General features: G+C 40.4%; 1 protein-coding gene across 22 annotated transcripts in view; it reads right to left on the reverse strand.

Annotated features, from left to right (window-relative positions):
• Positions 1 to 12,202, reverse strand: part of NRXN3 (neurexin 3) — a 970,936-nt gene that overhangs the window by 538,179 nt on the left and 420,555 nt on the right. For all 22 annotated transcript variants that reach the window (XR_011096953.1, XM_068683067.1, XM_068683066.1 and 19 more), the window contains 3 exons: positions 9,065 to 9,446; positions 7,483 to 7,673; positions 6,224 to 6,397 (listed from right to left, as the gene is read on the reverse strand). Coding sequence is in view for 21 of the 22 variants with exons in the window: in XM_068683067.1 (XP_068539168.1) it covers positions 6,224 to 6,397; positions 7,483 to 7,673; positions 9,065 to 9,446 (747 nt within the window). In the remaining variant the exon portion in view is untranslated. The remainder of the gene's footprint in view (positions 1 to 6,223; positions 6,398 to 7,482; positions 7,674 to 9,064; positions 9,447 to 12,202) is intronic.

The raw sequence follows: 12,202 nt of genomic DNA on the forward strand, positions 1-12,202 counted from the left end.
AGCACAATGGGAACAACGAAACACCAAATCACTGACCTCATTGATCAAAAGATGGATATTTAAGAAGTGCATACTCACCTTTGTAATGTTCTGTTCTTAAAAGTTCTAATATTAATTGCTGATACTGAAGAGAGATTGGTAGCTCTCCCATTCTCTTATTTTCTTACTTTACGTTTACAACCCAATAAACCAGTACTGGCATTCCTGTGCTTCCTATGAAGTTTCACATTTTGAACCTTTGCTATTGTTTCACAGCCCATGAATGACTCAAGATGGCAATTACCTTCCCTCCTGAGCCAGACAGATTTTTCTTCCCACCTCTGGAGCTACTCCACTACACAGAGCCATAAAATCCAGAAGTTGTTTAAGTAAAATGCAAAAACAAACAAGCAAACAACAAAAAGGGGAAGGGGGGAACAAAATGTGGGAGAAGACAATTTATCCCATTTCTCCACGCATCTTCCTTGACACGTGTTCTAAGAAAGTAATTTGTATATAAACACTTTTCCCAACTGCTCAGTTCCTTGTCTTCTTTGTAGCTGAGCAAGAACATAGCTTACATTTCTTCCATAATTCGAGTAACACTGTGACGATGGAATACAAAATCATAAATAACAGGAGAGCTGTCAAACTATCATGGAGTAAATTAATGCTCCTCTCCTCAATGGACAAACTCTGATTCTACAGAGAAAAAGTGAAGTATCACCACATTGGAAGTTTCACTAATGAGTAGATGAAGGGTGAAATCCTTTTTGACACTATCCTGCTGTGAGATTTTAAGCGTGAGATTAGATTTTTTTTCCACACACTGCTTGGTATGCAAAATGTGTTTCAGATTATCCAGCCTGTGTCATTGATGCTTCTCACGCACTAGTGAATTCCAAAGGTTAACTATAATATTTCATGGAAAGTAGCACAAGATTATGATTTTAATGCAGGACCTGGAAGAAGATTAAATTTTGGAAAAAAAAAGTCCCCAAACATCTGGAACAAAGTCACCACTTAGTTAAGTAATAATCATTCTCCTTTGTGAGAAGTTATCAGAACAGTTGAGGAAAGGCAAGGAGAGGAAGAAGCCACATCTCTAAAGAACAAGAAGAACAACAACGAACATTTTCTTTAATCAGTGCTGTTAAGTGTGTTTGACTTTTTGTAGGAAGAAAGGTGGAAATTAGAGTATTTAAAAGGTGCACCTGAATTTCAGATAGCTCTAGTGCCTGTAGTAAGCTGCACAAGGCTGTCTATATAAAAGAAGGGAAACATAAATGAACAAGTAGGAAATTAGTAAAGAGGAGAAAACCCCAATTGCATTAAGTACTCACTAATATTTAACCACATTCAACCTTTTATGGCGTTTTCAAGATGTCTACATAGCTTCTTTCAGGATCAGTGAGGAAAAAGCAGTAAGTCACTGACTCTTGACTTTTGTAGATGGAATAAATTCAAATTCATCCATTCATTTAATAGGAAGAGTAGGAATGAGATGCTTAGCAAAACAAACTGATTTTAGGAATCTAGAATCAATGAGATGATCTGAAATTTCAATCGGTCTGCTTTCTTGGAAGAAAAGAAGGTCACTTGTAACAACTTCTTCCATCTTCCAACTTTCAGCAAACACAGTGCAGAAATCTTTTCTCTCAAGCTCTCCAGCATCATCCGTCATGTTTGTTTGACAGAAATGGAAATAGCTTGTATTACTCTAACTCAACAGCTGTATAAATATTGCCAACCACAGCCTATAGGCTGCAGAGCTAGAGACTGAGAGAAAGAGAACCAAGTAGTGACAAAGGATTTGTTCTCAAGTTGTAATGTTTAACTCACGTCTAGGAGATTCCACTCACAGCTTAAATGTGCTCCGCAAGGCACTGTTGAATTTCATACTTTCATAACATATAGATATCTCTGTTTCACAGGTGGGGGGAGCAGTGCCCAAAGAAGGTGAAGTACGTGCCTGCATTTTCTAGTAGAAGCAGTTCACCAACATGAAGTCAGACTACTTCTTTGTCCTTTCTGAGAATTGACTTGATCCCTTCAGAGTGCTCTGTAGCCTGAATTGCTCATTTGCTGTCCTAGAATAAACACTGAAGCCGGGATTATTTCAGTCTTAACTTCCCTACCTTTTCTGTCAGGCTCTCCCCACAACTTTTTTTTTTTTTTTGAGTGGTGACAGGGGAAAGGACCATCTTACACAAAAGGTGGTGGTTAAAGCTGCAAATAGCGTAAGAGCTAAAGATACTCCACATAAAATAAATTAATTAATTAATAAATGTGGTGGTCAAATGTCAACCCAGAACAGATTTTACACAATAGGCAGCAAGAAGGTTTTCTGGCTTTGCTGAATATCTTCCAGGGAAACACAAGCTGCCATCACAGACCTGACCAGACCTTCCCAAGAACAATGAAGAGCTGTCTGTTGTTCATGAGCAATCAGAAATCAAAAATCAGAAATGAAGCAATTGCAAAAGAGCTGTAAAAACAAAATCGAAGATGACCAGAAGACAAAAGGGTGGGGTAGGATAGGCTTTACCTCCATGGGCTCATTTGACATTTCAGACACCTTGGGATTTTTTTTTCCCCTTCCCTCCTCAGGTAATCACTCATGAAATCCATTCTTTGACAAAAAAAGGTGGCCCTATATGGCATGTCAAAAAACAAAATAACAAAAAACACACCACACAGACAGTGTGGCAGCTATCATGTTGTCCTTCATGAACAGGATAAAGAGGTCACTCAGTTGTGCTGCTGTAATCAAATTCCATCATAGATAACTTCTTACTGAAATTGCAAGAGTAAAACTGGTAGGTGACAGATAGAAAGTAATTATTTTCTTTAGGTCTGAACAACTTTGTTTGTTTGTTAAGCACTACTATACACTATTAAATACCAGACACTTTTAGTCTCCAGGATGCCTGCATTTCAGTTAATGACTCCTATACATTGCCTGACAATGCACTCGGATTCTCTAGATCCTAAAGAAATAACTCTCACATAAACATAATTTATCTTGAAAGTGCTTCCTGCTCCTGTTCAAATAAGAGCCCATCACTGGAACAGAGCAAACTGCAGAACTTGGTAGGCTTGTGCTTTGGCGCACAGCAAGGCTGAATTATCCTCCAGCACATAAGAATAATGTAGCCAAGAAAGGTCAATGGCCTGCTCAAAAGCGTGTAATGGGGATGGTGGTAGAACCAAGACAATAAACCACATTATTTTTCTGCAAGAATTTGGGAAATTTAATTGGAATTGGGTACACAAATACATGACTATAGAGATAACAAATGCAAACAGGATACAACTATGTCACCCATTTGTAGAGGAGTACTGGTCTTGGGCAGACAATGCTTTTCTCCTGACCTACATCTCACGTCCTAGCATTCCCTAGGTTTCTTTCCTATCCACATCATTTAATTCTGCCCTGAGATCAAACTGACAGCTTCAGAGAAGATGGCTGCCACCTTGCAATCTGCTCTGCTTCTGAAAGCAAAGCTGCAAAGACAAGCATTAGCAGAAATCTTTCTCATACCACGTCTGGAAGACAAGATTCATATGTGAGGATGGAAAGACATTCCTTTAAGCATGCAGTATTCCTCATGCATGTTTTCTCCCGCTGCCTTTCCTGATGAAGTAATGACATACCCTACAATTAACACAGCATAACTATTGCCCCAAAAGGCCTGCTGCTGCTTATTCCAAACGTGGTTAATCATGAGACAGCAGGAGCTGCTCAGGACTTCAGCACTTCAGGATGTTAAGACTACACCCAAGATCACTTCAGACAGAAATGAAATAATGAGACTTAAATAAGGATCCAATATGCTTAACGAGTTTTTCCTTCTTTAGAGGAAGGCGAGATAGATACACTTTTCAGGGGCAACTGTTAGAACAGTCAGTGGCAGGCAGTAGTCAAGAGGTGAAATGAAGCCACGGGGATTGCTGTGATTCAGAACTCAATTGAAACAGCTTTCTGGTGACCTATTTTTTATAATCCTAAATACGTTGGCAAAAAGAACGCCTTCCTCTTCAACATCTCATTGGCACTGAGCATGGACCTGTCAAGGAAATAGTATGGGCATTGCTTTGCAAGAAAAGTTCAAGCAAAGCAGAATGAAGGCTATCACTGACCTTCTCACCCACTTTTTGTATTTCTAGCTGCCTCCAACTTTGAATCTTGTTTCACGTGCTTTAGAAGAGAAGGGAAATTCACATTCTTGGCATTTTTAAGAGTGAACTGATCTCCATGTTCAGACAGCAGGCTCTGCAGGTACCAGATAGGTACACAGTCAAAATAACTGCCCCATTACGCATTCTTAGAGTGTCACTGATACTATGCAACCTGAATAATAGGACAGTAAAGCAAAGAACTGCACTGGGTACAAGAAGAAGGAAACCCAATAGCCCTAATAGCGGTGCCAAGTCTTCTGGGAAAACATCATCATTCTGTTCCAGAGGCACACACAGAACTACATGTTCATTTAATGAAATGTCCTCTGAAGGAAAAAGACTAGTAGAGATAATATGCAGGCTATGCTGCCAGATTATGCTAGTTTTAAATAGAAGAATTACCAGAAATCAGTAAGATTAAAGGAGAGCTTTCAGTGCACTGAAGGTAATCAGAAATGATTTTCAAAAACCCCAAATGGTGGTGGTGTTTTTTTTTCCCTGAACCTCATAAATAACTACACGGAAAAGATGCATTTCTTCTTTTAGCACTTCAGCTCAGCTACAAATGGGCAAAACCACAAGTTTTCTTCTACTATGCTGACTTCCACAAGGAACAGCGTGGTTCACACAAAAGCAGCAAAAAAAAGGCAGAGAAAAGAACAGCCTAAAGCTATGCAGAACTTACCAATACTGTGAAATTGAAGTTGATATTGAGTGGGTTCTTATGACAAAATTCTCACTAACCAAAGCATTGTTGTGGGAGAGCAGCAGTAGGGCTGAAACACAGGACTTTCCAGCCAACCAAAGGTCCCAGAGACAATGACTTAATTCGATTTAATTGAAGAGCCAATTTGATGTTTTATGAGTACTCAAAGATGGCTCAAAGATGACACTTTCAGTCCTTGGAAGGGACAGTCTTGACAAGTGTCGTCTATATTTCAAAGTGATGTAACCTGAAATCTTGACATGGTAAGGAAATAAGTAAATTCATTTCATGAAGTCCTGTCTGTAAGCACCAGTCAGGGACATATGTCTTAGCAAACATGCACACCACATACTTGTCCTGATAAAACTCTTCCTCTAATGACCAGTAGCAAACAAAGCAGATGGGCATTTAGTTGAAGTAGACATAATGGCCGTTTTCATTTAACCCAACCTACAGAATCTTGATTTTTTTTTTGATGCCTAGTATTCCTCATGCTATGGGAATTAATAAGCATATTCCTGAGTTACCGCAATGGATGTTGATATTCTTTTAAAAAAAATAAAATAAAATAAAATAAAATAACAGGAACTAAACAACTAAACAAGGACAGTAAATTATTTAAAGAAACATCAAGAAATCACTGCTATTTACATGCTTCAAGAAGCCACAAAGCACATCTGTTTCCATATCAGCTCGAAGAGAGAAACTATGGAAAAAATTAAAAAAAAAATTCCAGACAGTAGAGATAATACTGGAGGAATAGCCTCCAGTGCTTTCATTGAAAGCCCACTTCAACAAAAATGAACTTCAGTTATCATGGATCGAATCATGGAATATCCCGAGTTGGAAGGGATCCACAAGGATCATCGAGTCCAACTCCTGGCTCCACACATGGTCTGATCTTCAACTAGCAGTTACAGATTCCACCTTCCATTTCCCCTGCCTCTACTTGGTCTCAAAATACTTCTTTCTGCAAATGCCAGAAGGGCCCTCTGAAGCACTAGTGAATTGCAAACTCAGAACATCTTTCAAAGCATTTAAAAAGTATTATTAAGTTAATGAACAGCTCTGAGAAAAGCATATGTAAAGAGCTGTCCATCTCTGTACCACCCTTTCCACTAGTGGAGGTACCACTTCATGGGTGACTGAATAGGCAAGAGAAAAACCACTAATGATGAGGTGTACAGAGACAGAGGCTAGCTATACTCAGCTGCATTTGGGAGCACAGATTGCAGTGAAGGATGTCATGATGAAAGAAACAAACAAAATGGACAATAAAGTGGAGAAGTAGATGCATAGGGGGTAGTAGTGAAGTAAGAGTACAGAAGAGAGGAACTTCTCTGAAATCAGTTATACCTTCGCATCCACGCTCAATCTGCCCACTGCGGTGCAAAGCATCATTGATTAGATCAGGCAGACGCCCGTTCAAGTCCACAGATGCTAGACAGCCCTGAAATCCATCACGTGAGGCCACTAGCTTTGGGAGGTTGCTATACATGCCTTGAGCTAGGCCAGCAATGTAGAGATCACCTGGAGGAGAAAACGGTAAACATGGAAGAAGAAAGTTACATACAGTTTAAACAGGCTTTTCCTCTCTTCCAACATGAATACAGTGAGCTGAACATCTGTTTAGGAAAGGTTAAAAGCAAAGGAGGTTATTTTACAGGCCCAGAGGTCTCTTTACTGCTCAAAGATGATGTCTCACTGGTACCCTTAAACTACATCCAAGTACAACTGAAACTTAACCTAAAGCATCATTTCCTACTCTCATCCTCACAGAACTCTGAATGCAACATCACTTTAATGTAAAATAGTAGCAATTATGAACTTATTTCCCTTACAGGGTGCGCAAGTATTACTTAATCTGAACTTGATCTTGGCTTTAAACTAAAAGAGGGAAGATTTGGATTAGAGGTTAGAAGGACATTTTTCACTCAGGGTGGTGAGGCACTGCAACAGAGAGGTTGCCCAGAGAGGCTGTGGATGCCCCATCCCTGGAGGTGTTCAAGACCAGGTTAGATAAGGCCCTGAACAACCTGATCTAGCAGGTGGCATCCCTGCCTATGGCAGGGGGTTTGAAACTAGATAATCCTTGAGGTCCCTTCCAACCCAGGCCATTCTATGATTCTGAATCATATGTGGCCTGCTCATTGACTTTTCCAATGTGCTTTCCCATCAGCACTAGCACCCTGTATTTCACAGTCCTGGGCTTCCGACAGTTTTAACATCTGTAGACAGACACACACACTGCCAGTCATTGTAGCATCCTATTTCATCACCTATCACCCCTCAATGCAAGACACATGCTGTAAACGGCTGTGCTTCTCCAGGGTCTCCTCTGTTCCTAACAAACGGATAATTGTATCTTAACTAGAGAAAACTGTAGATTGACCAATTTGAAGAAAAAAAAAAAAACAGCAAAAACAAAATACGATGAGCTATTCTGCTACAGGAAGTTGCCAAACAGAAAAAGAGAAAAATGGAATTGAAAGTCAAAAATCAGCGAATTCCAGATTTACTGTTTGGAAAACCATGATTTCTATTATCTCTCTCATTTACTGGTTAAGACTTGCCAGAATAAAGAGGAGGAGAGGAAACATTCTTTTAGAATTTACCTTTAAGATCCAGATTTTTGGCACCATTGATGACCTGAGTGACCACTTTAGTATCCACTTTTAGGCTGTGTGTATTACTGTTATCTCTGGTGATGACAACATTGTGCCATTGGTTGTCATTGAGAGGACGGTCGCTGTTGCCTTTGATAACATTAGGTCCATTTCCAAGGTCAAATACATAATGTATGTACCTGTAAGCATAGTAAAAACAGTTAAAATTCTGTAGCAACTCTGGCACTACTGATGAGTGCTAGAGATGATGAAAATAACTTTAGCAAGCAACGAAGTTAAGTGTCTCTGCATTAGAAAGTTCTTGTCAGCCAAAGCTTAAATCACCAATTTGAAAAGGTACCGTTCTTCCTCGACAAAGTTTAAGAATTTGCATTTTGAGAAGATGACATTTGAAGTAATCCAATTCTAATAATAAAATATTCATCTTTTTCATAAAGTTCTTGCAGATCTACAAGAACTTCTGACTATACAACTAATTATTTTTAAAAACTGATAAGATCAATAGATGCAGTGAACAACAACACGAGATATGCTTATTTAGGGCATATATTCCCCAGATCCTGAGTTCTGAATAACCCCCTTAAAAAGTTAATTGGGAAATTCACTGAAAATATTGTACTAAAATTCACATGAGAGCATGGGCTTATTCAAACAGCTGCAAAACAATTAGTGCTTCTTTTGGCAAAATATAAAGACCCTAACAAAGACTGAAGTCATGAGAGTGTTACCCTGAATTATTTATATAGTTCAAACACAGAAATCCACCTGAGGACAGAGAGAAATACTCTTTTTAGAAAAGAAACAGCAAAATTAATTCCTCCACAGAGCCAGGAACTCATGACTATTTTTAAGTTGTTACTCAATGTCCCAGAAACATGTGCAAAGTTAAAAATGAAAAAAATGAAAGAAATTGAACGTTAATTCCTTAGTTACACTGAAATAAATACAACTAGTAAAGTTTATTTGTGGAATTCATGTTTACTGCATCTAGATGAGTACAAGATAAACATTCATTCAACTAACAAAGGTGTTTTTGTTTTTAAAGCCATTGACCTTGCCAAAAGAATACAGTTTTCAAAAGTAAATTGAGTTTGCTCTTTCTTGAGCATCACCAGAAGAAAAACAAGAAAAATTTGGAAGCCCAGAAGATTTTTTTCCCCTGTCAGTGGAGGTGGCAGAAATGCACCGGGTCTGCTGTATGGGAAGAAGAAACAAAGAAAGGAAAGGAGAAAAAAAAAAAAAAAAAAAAAAAAAAAAAGAAGAGATTCAGGGCCCTGGGCACATTTCCTCATCTGTGCTCTGCTCTGCAAGGTTAACAAGACAAAATGTTAGCATAACCAAATCTGAAGGACTTGAAAGTTTAATATTTCATGCTGTAAAAAGTGAATCTCCCTAAGTCACAGAGGGGAAGCCAATGGGGAGTCCCTTAAGCTACAGTGTTTATGTCCAGCTGCTTCATTTTAAACCTCAGCAAATAGAAAATGTATGAGATGAATTTGTCTTCATGCAAGTATTTTAAGCTTATCTTTAACACGGAACCCTGGTAGAAAGCAGCAGAATGCTTACTTACCCCTTGACTAGTTCAACTGCAATGAAGTCATTTCCATCACCACTGTTAAAGAGGATGAAACCATCAGCTGAAGTGGTCTTGAACTGAAAGAAGAGGTGCATGGATGTGTAAGCCTGCAAAGTGGCTAAGCTCAGGTAGCTGCTCTTGGTCTTGAATGTCACAGGGTCAGCTATAATATTGCGGAGACCAAAGCGTGCCTTCAGCTCACAATAGTCAATGTCACCATTCTTGCAGAGATCAATGTAAAGCATCCCATTGAACATGAGGCTTTGGAGGTGGCCAATGAAGCTGGAAGGGATGACAGAGATGTAACGTTTCTCCGTCATGATCCCTGTCTCGATGTTGTGGAACTCCAAACGGGTGTGATCACCAACCATTGTGCCTGACGAACAGAAACAAGAAACAGGCAGAAAGCCCAGAGATCAGTAACAGGTTATACAGAATCATAAATTCATTTTTGTTAGAAAAGACCTATAAGATCATCAAGTTCAACCATTAACATAAGGCTGACAGGTCTTCCACTTACCATATCCCTAAGCACCACATCTACATGTCTTTTGAATTCCTCCAATGATGGAGGCTCAACTACTTCCTTGAGCAGCCTTGTTCCAATGCTTCACAACTCTTTCAGTAAAGATTTTTTTCCAAATATCCAACCTAAAAATCCCTTGGCATAACTTCAAGTCATTTTCTTTGTCCTATCACTTATTCTATGGGAGAAGACACCAACCCCCACCTCACTACAATGCCCTTTCAGGTAGTTGTAGAGAGCAATAAGATCTGCCCTAAGCCTTCTTTCCTCTAGGCTAAATAACCTTAGTTCCTTCAGCTGCTCCCCGTAAGACCTGTTTTCTAGACCCTTCATCATCTTTGTTGCCCTTCTTTGGATGTGCTCCAGCACCTTGATGTCCTTTTTGTAGTGAGGGACCCAGAACTGAACACAGTAGTTGAGGTGCAGCCTCACCTGGGCCAAGTACGGGGGCACAATTGCTACCCTAGTGCTGCTGGCCATGACACTTGTGATAAAAGCAAGGATACCTTCTTGGTACCCTGAGTGCACTGCTAGGTCAAATTCAGCTGACTATTGACCCAGGCCCTTTTTCACCAGGCAACTTTCCAGCCACTCTTCTCCCAGCCTGTTGTGTTGCCCTCCAGCATCCAAACCAACGGCAGTACTAACTTAATCCTACATGAGAAAAATTGGACAGGAGCCCTGGCGGAGAGACTTGAGTGTACTAGCCACCAAAACCAGGCAGATGGGGTAAAACAGGATTGAAGGGACATGGATAGTCAGCCCAGTGTTTCTCCCTGTGCTACACGGGCTTCATTGCCTGCAAGGAAAACTAGATCTCTCCCTTAAAGCCTGAAGTGACCTACCCAATCCAATGGTGTATCTGTGAAACAATTCAGACCCTTTTGAAATAACCAATACAAGAGCATTGTCTGAAAACATTCAGTAAGCAAAATAAAGATCCAAAAAAGCAGAGTAAAAATAGTCAATAAACCCGATAATATGTATTCTGTTGTTCTCCTGAAACCTGATGTTATTTCTCCTTGTTCTAAAGTTCCCTGCCCAGCAGCACAGCAGGAAGGAAACATGCAAGATTGCAACAGGTAAAAAGCCCAATAAATACTTAAATCATCAATTTAGCACCTGGGTTATTCATCATATTGTGATGGATTTTAGCCTCTCGGTTAAAACATTTGAGATAGCTTAACAAAACATCTCAGAGTACCATTGAAGCATATTTAAATGCTTCAGTAAGCGTGCTAGGCATCAATACATACACAGAGCCCACACATAACAGATGAAGTACAAAGTATGCTAAAAGACTAGAGTACAAAGACAAGCTGGGTGACATCAGAATGAAAACCATGACAAACAACCTTATTTCAGTCCTCTGTATTTTTTCATTAAGGTAGTTTTAACTACTTGGTCACACAAACAAGTATCCTTTCTAAACAGACCTTGTGCCATTTAGTATACAACAGGAATGATATTCAAATCATCAACATTTACTCAACACTTAATTATTTTCTCCACATTCAGTGTATGTCCATTATTCAGACTGCTACAAAGCACAATTATTTTTTCCATGAGAGTTTCTGTGGTGTTGTCCTGGGTTTACACGTCCAGCTGTCAGCAGCAAGGTCAGGGCCCAAGGGGCAACTGCCGTGAGGAGAGGCCGGAGGCCCCAGGCCAGACACGGCCGGCTGCAGACAGCTACAACGAGCACCCCCACAGCACTCAGCTGAGCCAAGCTGGCAGCATCTCAGAGAAAAGATGCTTAAGAAAGGGCAAAATGCTGCATGCAAGTGAGGAGCAAAAAAATAAAAGATCAATAAACAGCCCTGAAAACACCAAAGTCCAGGAAGAAGGAAGGGGATAAGGTGGTGCAGGCGCTAGAGCAGATCGGCCTGTAGCCCATGGAGGGCCATGCCCGAACACAGGGCCACACAGCAGCCACAGGGACTCCACACAGCAGCAGGTGGAGGTGCTTAGGGGCAACCATGACCTGTGGAGAATCCACACTGGAACAGGTTTTCCTGACAGCTAGCAAGAGGACCCATGCTGGAGCAGCTCGTGAAGGACTGCAGCCTGTGGGAAAGACCCATGTGGGGAAAGACCCATGAGCAGGGAAAAGTGTGAGGAGGAGGGAGTGGAAGAGAGGAGCTGTTACGGACTGACACAACCCCCAGTTCCCAAGTCAAGAAGAAAGGAGTGAAGTTGAACCTAGGAAAAGGCAGAGGAAGGCGTTTGAGTTTTGTCTCTCTCTCACCAAGTCAATTTTTAATTGGCAATAAATTAATTTCCCCCAAGTTGAGTCTGTTCTGCCCATGACAGTAATTGCTGATTTCCCTCTCTTGAACTACTCTCAGCCTATTTTCTCCTGTCCTGTTGAGGAGGGGGAATGAGAGCATGGCTGGGTGGGCACCTGGCAGCTGGACACAGCCAGCCCACCACAGGTGTTGAGCAGTACAATGTACAACTTATACTCGAAAAATCGTCTTTGAAAACTCCTGCAAGATTCAGGGATGTTATTTTCAACTTTATATACACAAATCTGAGGAACAGAGAGATCATTATATAATTAGTTTTGATCTTGGGAAATCTGTGGCATCAAATTTGGTGGAATT

Source organism: Anas acuta, chromosome 5 (genome assembly GCF_963932015.1).
Source record: "Anas acuta chromosome 5, bAnaAcu1.1, whole genome shotgun sequence".
Taxonomy (NCBI): Eukaryota; Metazoa; Chordata; class Aves; order Anseriformes; family Anatidae; genus Anas; species Anas acuta.